This window comes from Babylonia areolata, chromosome 7 (genome assembly GCF_041734735.1).
Source record: "Babylonia areolata isolate BAREFJ2019XMU chromosome 7, ASM4173473v1, whole genome shotgun sequence".
NCBI lineage: Eukaryota > Metazoa > Mollusca > Gastropoda > Neogastropoda > Buccinidae > Babylonia > Babylonia areolata.
In genome coordinates this window covers 2902500-2915720 of record NC_134882.1, presented here as the reverse complement: position 1 = coordinate 2915720, position 13221 = coordinate 2902500, and the positions used below count along the sequence as shown (strand labels likewise).

The following is a 13221-nucleotide window of genomic DNA, read 5'->3' as shown; positions in this document are numbered from 1 at the left end:
CATTTCTGGCATGAGCACGCACGAGTACACATGCACACACGTTCACACTCACACATTAACTCACACTAAACACACACACAAAACGTGACAAGACAGACATGAATTCAAAGACATGTACACAGGTGTGGAAAGATATCTTACCTGTGGCACCAGTGTTCTGCTGATCTGCTGGTACGTTGGTTTTACCTGTGGACAATAAACCACTGCTGACAATACACCAGTCATTTTGGTGTAAGCATGTAATGTGGGTGTACATGTCTGTGTGCATGTGTATGTATGGGCGTGTGTGCGCATGCGTGCGAGGGTATGTGCAAGCATGTGCATTCATGTGGGTATATGTGTATTTATGCATGTGAATGTGTGTGCATGCATGCATGTGTCATTTAACCATTAAGTCTCCATCCCCTTAAAAAGTACAATGAGTTGGCAAGAATTCTTAAAGATTATATAAACTTTCAGATATTTATTATCTATAATCATCACCACAGTCATCAAGATGATAAAAATGTTTCTCTCAAAATGTTTACATTTTCCCCACAAAACACAACACAAAAAAAGCAAATCAGGAAGTGGTGTACATCATCATGTTTACAATGGACACAAACACACAGGAAGTGGTGTACATCAGGTTTACACTGGACACATACAGGAAGTGGTGTACATCATCAGGTTTACACTGGACACAAACACACAGGAAGTGGTGTACATCATCATGTTTACAATGGACACAAACACACAGGAAGTGGTGTACATCATCATGTTTACAATGGACACAAACATACAGGAAGTGGTGTACATCATCATGTTTACAATGGACACAAACATACAGGAAGTGGTGTACATCATCATGTTTACAATGGACACAAACATACAGGAAGTGGTGTACATCATCATGTTTACACTGGACACAAACATTCAGGAAGTGGTGTACATCATCATGTTTACAATGGACACAAACATACAGGAAGTGGTGTACATCATCATGTTTACAATGGACACAAACACACAGGAAGTGGTGTAGATCATCATGTTTACACTGGACACAAACATACAGGAAGTGGTGTACATCATCATGTTTACAATGGACACAAACACACAGGAAGTGGTGTACATCAGGTTTACACTGGACACAAACACACAGGAAGTGGTGTACATCATCATGTTTACAATGGACACAAACATACAGGAAGTGGTGTGCATCATCATGTTTACACTGGACACAAACATACAGGAAGTGGTGTACATCATCATGTTTACAATGGACACAAACATACAGGAAGTGGTGTACATCATCATGTTTACAATGGACACAAACACACAGGAAGTGGTGTACATCCATCATCATGTTTACACTGGACACAAACACACAGGAAGTGGTGTACATCATCATGTTTACACTGGACACAAACACACAGGAAGTGGTGTACATCCATCATCATGTTTACAATGGACACAAACACACAGGAAGTGGTGTACATCATGTTTACACTGGCCACAAACACACAGGAAGTGGTGTACATCATCATGTTTACAATGGACACAAACATACAGGAAGTGGTGTACATCATCATGTTTACACTGGACACAAACATACAGGAAGTGGTGTACATCATCATGTTTACACTGGACACAAACATACAGGAAGTGGTGTACATCATCATGTTTACACTGGACACAAACATACAGGAAGTGGTGTACATCATCATGTTTACACTGGACACAAACACACAGGAAGTGGTGTACATCCATCATCATGTTTACAATGGACACAAACACACAGGAAGTGGTGTACATCATGTTTACACTGGCCACAAACACACAGGAAGTGGTGTACATCATCATGTTTACAATGGACACAAACATACAGGAAGTGGTGTACATCATCATGTTTACAATGGACACAAACATACAGGAAGTGGTGTACATCATCATGTTTACAATGGACACAAACATACAGGAAGTGGTGTACATCATGTTTACACTGGACACAAACATACACAAGAAAGACAGTGTTATGATTTCAAAACATTTGCATGTCTGGAATACCCCCCCCCCCAAAAAAAAACAACAACAAAAAAAACATAACATTTTTTTCATTTTTGGAATTCATTTACTTTCAAAAAATATACTTTTATGGGTCTACATCCAATAAGAAAGCCCACAGAATTTTTTGAAAACATATGGATGTTTTTTTGTGAATAAAAAAAACTTCCCAGAGGAAGGGTTAAATCAATGACTTTCCTTTTACAAAGTCCATTAAGTAATCATCTTTCACTGTACTTTCATTCATTTCGAATATTCATCTTTGATTCAGCACCCCATCCACCCCGTTTCCCAAGTCCCACCATACATTCATTTCAATCATTCATCTTTGATTCAGCCTCCATCCACCTCATTCCCCCAGACCCACCATACATTCATTTCAATCATTCATCTTTGATTCAGCCCCCCAACCACCCGGTTTACCCAGACTCACCATACATTCATTTCAATCATTCATCTTTGATTCAGCCCTCCATCCACCCCGTTCCCCCAGACTCACCATACATTGCCCCCCCCAACCCCCCTCCTCTCCTACCTTTCCTATTTGTTAATTCTAAATGCAATGTGAAAATTCCCACTTGATCAAAATGTCTACAATCACCAGTGTGTGCAATGGGACATTAACTCATTCAGCCCCACACCCGAGCAGTGCTTGTGGTGTCAAGCTTTTTGTTTCACTGACATGGTTTTGATAGTTCCTGCAGATTGACTGCAGGCCAAGGGAGCAAACTTCTACACTACTTCTTGCTGTGTCCAGACATCAATCTGGTAGGAAAAAAACCCCAACAAAAACGGTAGATATCAGAAAATTCCCTGCAGTTTTCCAAGTCAGTATGAATGGAAAGCTATTGTATGGAAAACACACTTTCTCTTTCCAGACTTCTCCAGCATGGAACTCACTCCCGTTTCCTGTCCGTTCTGCTGTTTCTTGCCCTTTTTTCAAAACCTCTTTGAAAACTCATTTATATCCAGCCACTCAAATCAGAAATTAACTTCTTGTCTTCACTTTTAGGTTTTAGTCAAGTTAATTTTTTTTTTTTACTTCTATTATTTTTACTATTTTTAAACATACACATGATCATATGCCTTGAATGGTCAAGATGTTCTTGTGCATGTGTGTGTGTGTGTGTGTGTGTGTTTGTGTGTGTGTGTGTCTACATCTTGTGTGGAGTGGGTGTGGGTTCGTGGGTTGCAGCTGGAGTGTGAGGATTTGTGTGTGCGAGTGTATTTGTGTGTTTTTACCATGCATACGTCACTGCATTTTTCATTCTAAATGCCCAGGCCTTTTGCTTTATTAAACTGGGCGTACCAAATATCCTTTATTATTATCATCATTATTATTACTATCATATAAGAACAATATATCATGATAAACTCTTCAGGGTTGAATGGATTAATGTCTCATAACACACACTGGTGACTGTAGACATTTTGTCATTTTGTTAACGAAACGTCAACAATCGCCAGTATATGTGACGGGACATGGGACATGACTCCTGCGTACCTCCCAGACAGCGCAGCAGACAGGACAGCACGAAGAGGATCTGCTTGACGTACATCAGGTTCTTGGCCCTCAGCCGGGAGCGGTACTTGGCTTCGTACTGCGTCAGCTGGGAGAAGGCGCGCAGCAGCTGGGAAGACACAGGTTCAGGTCACTGATTTCATGCTGGGAAGAAAACTCCCCCCCACAAAATTGGGAAGAAAAGAAAAAAACCCCACACAATTTACATGTATTCACAAAACTTTGTAAGGGTGCATAATTTTTCCTTACAACTGGAACATGCTTGTCTGAAGTTTGATATGTTTTGTTGTAAATTATTATTCATTGTCTATTTTCATTTTGTGTGTGTGGTTGGGGTGGGGGGTGTTTGTGATTGTGTGTATGTGTGTGTGGGGGTGGGTGGGTGTGGATGTGTGTTTTGCTTTTTTGCTGATTGATATTGTTGGAATGAAGTTGTGATTCAATGTGTATGTATTGTTAATGTATCCTCCATGCCCCAAAAGGGGCAAAATGATTCAATTTCTGTCAATCTTTGAATGTCTTGTTTCATTCTTCTGATCAGATCTCTGACGGTTGATGCAGGATTCACAGAATGTTTGGAATCCTGCACAGTGGAAACAACAGAATGTTTGGAATAAACACAAACTGAAAGTCTGCCAACAGACAGTGGAAACAACAGAATGTCTGGAATAAACACAAACTGAAAGTCTGCCAACAGCTGATCCCGCACAGTGGAAACAACAGACTTGACAAAAGGAATGTGACAAAGATGACTTGCAGGTGAGGGTTTTTTGTTGTTTTTGTGTGTGTTTTTTGCGTCCACAGGCTGCATCTCCCATATTCGCTTGTATACATGAGTGTGTTTTCATGTGTATGACCTTTTTCACCCAGCTATTTGGGAAGCCATACTCCATTCTGTGGAATGTGCATGCTGGGTATGTTCTTATTTCCATAACCCACCAAACGCTGTCTGGATTACAGGATCTTTAACGTGCATATCTGACCTTTTGCATGCGTGTACATACAAAGGGGGTTCAGGCACTAGCAGGTCTGCACATATGATGACCTGGGAGATAGGAAAAATCTCCACCCTAGGGGGTTCAGGCACTAGCAGGTCTGCACATATGATGACCTGGGAGATAGGAAAAGTCTCCACCCTCTACCCACCAGGTGTGCTGAAACCGGGTACTGAACCCAGGAAACCTGAGTGAGAATCCAGAGCTGTAGCCGTTCAGCCACTGCAGCCGTCCAGGTGAGACTGAGATATCTCACACACCAAAATCTCACACACCAAAAGGGATCATGTATCAGAACAGCAACGAGTTACTGATGAGCCAAGTATGGATCTTACTCAGTGGTGACAGAGATGGCAGAAAAGAATGCCAAAGAAAGATTTGCAGAACTGCAAATACTGGATGTGATCTGAATTATTTAACTGGCCCCATCCAGCTCCAGTAACCCAGAAACTCTACGGCTGTGTGCAGGACCTGTAGCATTCAGCTGGCTTTATTGCGGAGAGTGATAATAACAATAATAACGACAGTATTTATGTACCACTGAACCTTGTGCTTTCACACCAGTCATTCACACGCATGTATAACTCTTAGAGTGAAGAAACTGAAGACAAGACAGAGGCAGGGAAGGGAGGCTTTTTGGGAAGAGGTGGGTTTTAAGGCCAGACTTGGAAGAGCTGAGTGTAGAGACCTGACGAAGCGAAAGAGGAAGTTCATTCCAAATGCAAGGTCCAGAGACAGAGAAAGAACGGCGACCAACAGTGGAGTGTTTGAATCTGGGTATGCGTAAACATAGTGGATCTGAAGCCGATCGTAGAGAGTGAGATGGAGTGTAGAGGTGAAAGCAGCCACAGAGATAGGAAGGGGCAGATTTGGGAATACATTTATAACATAGAGTGCTGATCTTATACTTTATTCTGTGTGAGACAGGGAGCCAATGGAGATGTTGCAAAATAGGAGTGATGTGCTCAGCTCTTTTCTTTCCGAGGATGAGTCAGGCAGCAGAGTTTTATATGTGCTGAAGGGACTGAATGGATGAAGCAGGCAAACCAGACAATAGAGAGTTACAGCAGTCAAGGCAAGAAAGAATGAGAGAAACGACAAGTCTAGATGTTGCGTCGGTGGACAGATATTTCCGGATGGAACTGATGCGCCGCAACTGACAGTAGCAGGACTGACATGTCTAACTGATAAATTTTTGCATGGACAGTGTGTTGTCAAGGACAACGCCGAGGTTCCTGACTGAGCAAGGTATGGTAGTGCACTGTCGAGTCGACTGAGGTTGCGTGGGTCAAGGAGCAAAGGTTAGTCATTGTTCTATCGGCGGGAAACAGACTGCAGCTGTCAAACTTTGTTACAATGTGACAGTCCTTTTAACATCACCCCTGCCTGGCCACTGAAGTCACCTATTGCGGTGAAGGAATTAACAGTGTTAATCTCTCACTCAGTAAGCGCATTTAAGCGCGTTGGGTTACGCTGCTGGTCAGGCATCTGCTTGGCAGATGTGGTGTAGCGTATATGGTTTTGTCCGAACGCAGTGACGCATCATTGAGCTACTGAAACTGAAACTCACTCAGTAACAATGACAGATATCCATGGAGTCTGCTCGCTTTTTATTGTTATTCTGTTGTTTGCTTTGTAGTTTTTTTTAACCTGCTGGTTGGTTTGTTGTTGTGTTTTTCATGTTGACCCCTGACCTGTGCCCCTCTGACCTTTTTGTTGGTTTGTTTGTTTTGTTGTTGTCATTTTCTTTCAAGTTGACCCCTGACCTGTGCCCCTGTGACCTCTTTGTTGTTTTTTCAAGTTGACCCCTGACCTGTGCCCCTGTGACCTCCACGCTGTGCACGTTGTTGATGGTCTCCAGCAGGTTGTGAGCTTCGTCCACGATGACGACGTTGCCGGTCAGCCTGACCCCGCTGGCCTCCCGTGTGGCCTTGTGCAGCAACGTGTTGTAGGGCAACACCACCACCTGCCACACACACACACACACACAGACACACACACATCGATGATTTTCTCTTCGTTTTTGGGCTGAAACTCCCATGTTCACTTGTATGTACACGCGTGGGCTTTTACGTACATGACCTTTTTTTACCCTGCCATGTAGGCAGCCATACTCTGTTTTCGGGGGTGTACATACTTGGTATGTTATACACTGGTGATGATGTGGATACTTATATAGTGCCTATCCTCTGCCACAGCCAAAGCTCCAAGAGCTTTACAAACATGGAGTCCGCTGCACAACAGGCTGCCTACCTGGGTAACGCTGGCTGATAGCTGCTACTGGGATCTCATCATTCGTTTCCTGTATCATTCAATCAGGTATCAGCCACGCACACACACTCTCTCACACAGACATGTAACATTTTACGTGTATGACCGTTTTGTTTATCTACCCCACCATGTAGGCAGCCATACTCCGCTTTCGAGGGTGTGCATGCTGGGTATGTTCTTGTTTCCATAACCCACCTAACGCTTACATGATTACAGGATCTTTAGTGTGCGTATTTGATCTTCTGCGTGTGTATACATATGAGGAGAGTTCAGGCACAAGCAGGTCTGCACATATGTTGACCTGGAAGATGGGAAAAATCTCCACCCTTAACCCACCAGGTGCAATGGGGATCAAACTCAGGAAACTCAGATGAGAATCCAGCACTCTAACCATCTGACCTCGCTGAAAAGGCGTCAGATCAATATTAAGCCATGGAATTTATGCTTGAAGACAAGAAGATTTAGCCAAAGACCAAAGTGCAGAGATTACATGCTGTAATGGTGAATCTGGGGTCCTATGAGCAGCATGCACTTGGTGCATGTTAAAGAACTCATGGTAACGAAAGGGTTGTACCTGGCTAAATTCTGCAGAAAAATCCAATCCACTAACATACTTGTGTATGCATGCACATTACTGAAGCCCGACTGAATGGCAGAGGAAACAGATGATGAGCGTCTGAAGGCGGCTATACGTCGCTCTTCCCAGGCAGGGAGCTTCTTGTGTAAATGGCTCCATGTTTGCAAAGCACTTTGGTCTGCGACTGAAGATAAGCATCAATAATGAAATAAGATCATGGCAAATCCTGTGACACTGTCATGGTCAGTAAGCATCAGCACATGAATCGTGTCATTCCAGGCATATGTCTCAATTCAAATCATGCGACACTGTAATCATTACAAAACATCAGCATACTGAGCACAGGGTTTAAGACGGTGACAGCTACTATTACTACTACAACACACAGACAACAGAGGATGACAGCTACTATTACTACTACAACACACAGACAAAAGAGGATGACAACTACTATTACTACTACAACACACAGACAACAGAGGATGACAACTACTATTACTACCACAACACACAGACAAACAGTGACAGAACACTGACCTCGGCAGCAGGCACGGCCAGACGGGCGCCATAATAGGGACAGGTTTTGGTCTGACGACCCAGCGTCACAAGCTGCTCTATGTCACCCACCTCCAGCTGAAACACCAGGAATGGACACTGTTTTTGATTGATTCCTTCAGGCGGATGTTTGCCATAACTGGACAAAAACTCAGTTCACAATAGATGAAAAGAAAGAAAAGAAAAGCAGATGTACACTCACACAACACTATTTTGCTCTCTCTGTATACACAAATTAAAAACCACACATTGCATACATACGAGTGAAGGATACATTCACACACCCACACACATGTGTAAACAACCATGTGCATGTGCACATCCACCTCTCACACACACATCCACCCACGTGCACAAAAACAGGACACGCATGCGCAAACCCACATACATCACATGGACACACACATAACACACACACATACACACGCATGCACAAACACCCACATGCATGCGCATACCAACACATATAATGGGCATACACACACATAAACACTTGACTACATCCACGTGCATGTGCAAACATTTATATGCCTGTGCACATCCACACATATCACCAACACACAGACAATACATGAATATACACCTACACACATGCACACACCCACACACACGATAACGACATCACATACAATGAACATCCACAAGCAGAGAAGTGTGCAGGCTGTAAGTTCCCGAAGTGTTGAACGGGTTAACCGATTCTACCACAGCACCTTGGTCAGCTGTACTGTCACTTCTTCTTCTGCGTGCGTGGGCTGCAACTCCCTCATTCACTCGTATGCACACGAGTGGGCTTTTACGTGTATGACCGTTTTTACCCCGCCATGTAAGCAGCCATACTCCGTTTTCAGGGGGTGTGCGTGCTGGGTATGTTGTTTCCATAACCCACCGAACGCTGACATGGATTACAGGATCTTTAACGTGCGTATTTGATCTTCTGCTTGCATATACACACGAAGGGGGTTCAGGCACTAGCATGTCTGTACATATGTTGACCTGGGAGATCGTAAAAATCTCCACCCTTTACCCACCAGGCACCGTCACCGTGATTTGAACCCGGGACCCTCAGATTGACAGTCCAACGCTTTAACCACTCGGCTATTGCACCCATCAGTACGGTCACTGATTGCTCTCTCTCTCTTCTTCATGAAAAACAACTCCTCCCCCTCACCAAGGCTCTGTCCGAGAAGTCTTCCAGCAGATCCTGCTTTCTGTAGGGGCAGCCTGGCCGGGACTTACCTGCAACACAGCAGGAAGTTTAACTGTCCTCTCTTACCTGTGTTTCAAATGAGATGTGTATGTTTGTGTGGGGGTGTTTGAGTGAATGCTTTTGTGTGCTATTGTAATGTGCATAGAGCTTCAAGAATATGTACTACAGCAAAACGTCTAATATAAAAAGATAAAATAAACAAGAGATGAGAAACTTGTGGGAATCCAACATAAAGGGGTGGGGGTGGGGGGGGGTGTGAGAGTAGGGGCGGGGGGGGAGACACAGATAAAAACGCTCTATGACTCAACATAATGATGATAAATAAATAATGCAATTCTACAGCACTGAATCTTGTGCAGCAACAAGTCAAAGCGCTTTCACTCTCAACTTTCACACACATACATAACTCTGAACAACAGAGACGAAAGACAAAACTGAGAACTGCATATAAACTGAGGCTGGAGAAACTGTGGACGTAAAGAGAGAGGGGAGGGAGGGGTTATTTTGGAAAGAGGTAGGTTTTAAGGTCAGACTTGAAAGAGCTGAGTGTAGGGATCTGACAAAGCCGACAGAGGCAGATCATTCCCAGTGTAGGGCCCAGATATATGACAGAAAGAGCGATGGCTGACTGTTGAGTGACTGACTGTAGGAACATGGAAACAGAGTGGATCTGACGCTGATTGTAGAGAGTGAGATGGGATGTAGAGGTGTAGGCATTTACACAGGATGGGGATATATGCATCAGTGTCATGTATGTCTTGAACCTGTCGCAAAGAAATATGCACAGCAAGGGCAGCTTTCATCAAACAAGCTAAACTTTTACACACTGTCATCCTCCAATGAAATACACAAGTGCACACATGTGCACAAACACACCAGGAGAACACAAGGCAGACAAGCAGAGTGGTGTTGCTAAATCTTCAGGCATGTCTTAACATGAAACACGCAAAAAAAAAAAACGATAATAAAAATCATCAAAATTTTGGGCATGTATAGATATTTTTCAAGGAGGAATGATATAATATGAAAAATGACATATGAAGTATGGCATCTTTATTATGCTCTCTCCCTTTCTCTAAAATCTTTTGACTGTTTGTTTGTTGGTATCATTTCTTCATTTTGCCCATCGCTCCTGGTGGAGCATAGGCCGTCGACGACCCCTCGCCATCGCACTCTGTTCTGGGCTGTTCTGGCCATTCCAGTCCAGTTGGTCCCTTGCTGCTTCAGCTCTGCCTCACTATCTTGCCTCCAGCTGTTGCGAGGCCGGCCTCTCTTCCTCTTTCCCTGCGGGTTCCAGGTCAGGGCTTGGCATGTGATGCTGGACGCTGGCTTCCTGAGGATGTGTCCAATCCAGCCCCACTTCCTCCACAGTATCTGCTTGGCCACTGGTTCCTGTCCCGCTCGCTCCCACAGATCTTCGTTTCGGATCTTCTCCTGCCATCGGATCGTGTAGAAGCGCCTCAGACAGGTGTTGAAGAATGTCTGAATCTTCTGCTGCATCGTCTGTGTTGTCTGCCATGTCTCGCATCCGTAGAGCAGAACTGACTTCACATTGGAGTTGAAGATGCGGAGTTTGTGGTTTTCATACTGATTGCTCCAGATGCCCAGATGTGTTTGTTGGAATATCTGTCTCAATGTCTGTTGCCCACCCACAAAGTAAGTTCAACACACTCAGGTAATCTTTTAATGCAGAAAACAAACCCAAATACACAGGTTAAAGATCCTGTAATTCATGTCAGTGTTCACCATGGAAACACAAAAATACCCAGCAATGCATCAACCATGAAAGACTCATCAGCAATTTGATGTTGGTCGTGTAATGGGAAAAACAAAAAGATGAATGAGAAGAAGAAGACTGTGATTCTTGCACATTGTTTGTATGATGATGATGGTGATAATGGTCAGAGATGCCAACCCCTGTCAATCAGGAAATTTGGTAGGAACATTTCTATTTTGGTAGGAACACTCGGACTCCAAGCCTCACCAGCAAACGTTCATTTTATCTACAAGGCATACAAACATTTGGGCCCACCTGCAACATGGTGCAACTGCTACGATTAACCCGACTGGTCCACTCAACACTGTTTCAATGTAAACACACATGTGATTAGCTAAGCATCACCACATGAGACCAAGGTTAGTAGTGACTGCCCTGGCCCCATGATCGATAGGTCCAGAGCGTCTGGGTAATGTTATAACAGGAAAGCATGTGATCATGCTATGTAGTTGAAACTGAACTCGTCTGAACAATTTTGAAGCTGGCACAATATGGGAACAAAATGCGATAGATTGTAGCAAAATACGGCAAAATCGTGCGGTTAGCATCTGTGCATGATGTTTGTATGTTTCACACGATACATCAGTTCAACACACTCAGGTAATCTTTTAATGTAGAGTGGAGCGATGGCCTAGAGGTAACGGTTCTGCCTAGGAAGCGAGAGAATCTGAACGCGCTGGTTCGAATCACGCCTCAGCCGCCGATATTTTTCTCCCCCTCCACTAGACCTTGAGTGGTGGTCTGGACGCTAGTCACTCGGATGAGACGATAAACCGAGGTCCCATGTGCAACATGCACTTAGCGCACATAAAAGAACCATGCACTTAGCGCACATAAAAGAACCCACGGCAACAAAAGGGTTGTTCCTGGCAAAATTTTGTAGAAAAATCCACTTTGATAGGAAAAACAAATAAAACTGCACGCAGGAAAAAATTTTTTAAAATGGGTGGCGCTGTAGTATAGCGACGTGCTCTCCCTGGGGAGAGCAGCCCGAATTTCACACTGAGAAATCTGTTGTGATTAAAAAAAAAAAAAAAAAAAAGAAAAGAAAGAAGAAAGAAAGTTTCCCTGACAGGAGACAGTGAAGCGCTGTGCAGTCTGTGACTCACTCTTCTTCTGCTGCAGCTCCACACAGCGATCGTTGATCAGACTGACCGCCTTCAGTCGGCGCACCGACGCATTGATGCACAGGTTCTGTAAGTACAATTGGTGTTTTACCATTTTAATAATGATGCACAGGTTCTGTAAGTACAATGGGTGTTTTACCATTTTAATAATGATGCACAGGTTCTGTAAGTACAATTGGTGTTTTACCATTTTAATAATGATGCACAGGTTCTGTAAGTACAATGGGTGTTTTACCATTTTAATAATGATGCACAGGTTCTGTAAGTACAATGGGTGTTTTACCATTTTAATAATAATGCACTGGTTCTGTAAGTACAATGGGTGTTTTACCATTTTAATAATAATGCACTGGTTCTGTAAGTACAATGGGTGTTTTACCATTTTAATAATAATGCACTGGTTCTGTAAGTACAATTGGTGTTCTACCATTTTAATAATGATGCACAGGTTCTGTAAGTACAATGGGTGTTTTACCATTTTAATAATGATGCACTGGTTCTGTAAGTACAATGGGTGTTTTACCATTTTAATAATGATGCACAGGTTCTGTAAGTACAATGGGTGTTTTACCATTTTCATGATGATGCACAGGTTCTGTAAGTACAACGGGTGTTTTACCATTTTAATGATGATGCACAGGTTCTGTAAGTACAATGGGTGTTTTACCATTTTAATAATGATGCACAGGTTCTGTAAGTACAATTGGTGTTTTACCATTTTAATAATGATGCACAGGTTCTGTAAGTACAACAGGTGTTTTACCATTTTAATAATGATGCACAGGTTCTGTAAGTACAATGGGTGTTTTACCATTTTAATAATGATGCACAGGTTCTGTAAGTACAACGGGTGTTTTACCATTTTAATAATGATGCACAGGTTCTGTAAGTACAATGGGTGTTTTACCATTTTAATAATGATGCACAGGTTCTGTAAGTACAACGGGTGTTTTACCATTTTAATAATGATGCACAGGTTCTGTAAGTACAATGGGTGTTTTACCATTTTAATAATGATGCACAGGTTCTGTAAGTACAACGGGTGTTTTACCATTTTAATAATGATGCACAGGTTCTGTAAGTACAACAGGTGTTTTAGCATTTTAATAATGATGCACAGGTTCTGTAAGTACAATGGGTGTTTTAG

The 13221-nt window shown here is 43.0% G+C and overlaps 1 protein-coding gene across 1 annotated transcript in view; it reads right to left on the bottom strand.

Annotated features, from left to right (window-relative positions):
- Positions 1 to 13221, bottom strand: part of LOC143283651 (ATP-dependent DNA helicase DDX11-like) — a 93910-nt gene that overhangs the window by 65591 nt on the left and 15098 nt on the right. Inside the window, exons 9-14 of the mRNA XM_076589860.1 lie at positions 12057 to 12141; positions 9132 to 9199; positions 7946 to 8041; positions 6374 to 6526; positions 3548 to 3674; positions 142 to 186 (exon numbers count right to left, since the gene is read on the bottom strand). Of these exons, the coding sequence (XP_076445975.1) occupies positions 142 to 186; positions 3548 to 3674; positions 6374 to 6526; positions 7946 to 8041; positions 9132 to 9199; positions 12057 to 12141 (574 nt within the window). The remainder of the gene's footprint in view (positions 1 to 141; positions 187 to 3547; positions 3675 to 6373; positions 6527 to 7945; positions 8042 to 9131; positions 9200 to 12056; positions 12142 to 13221) is intronic.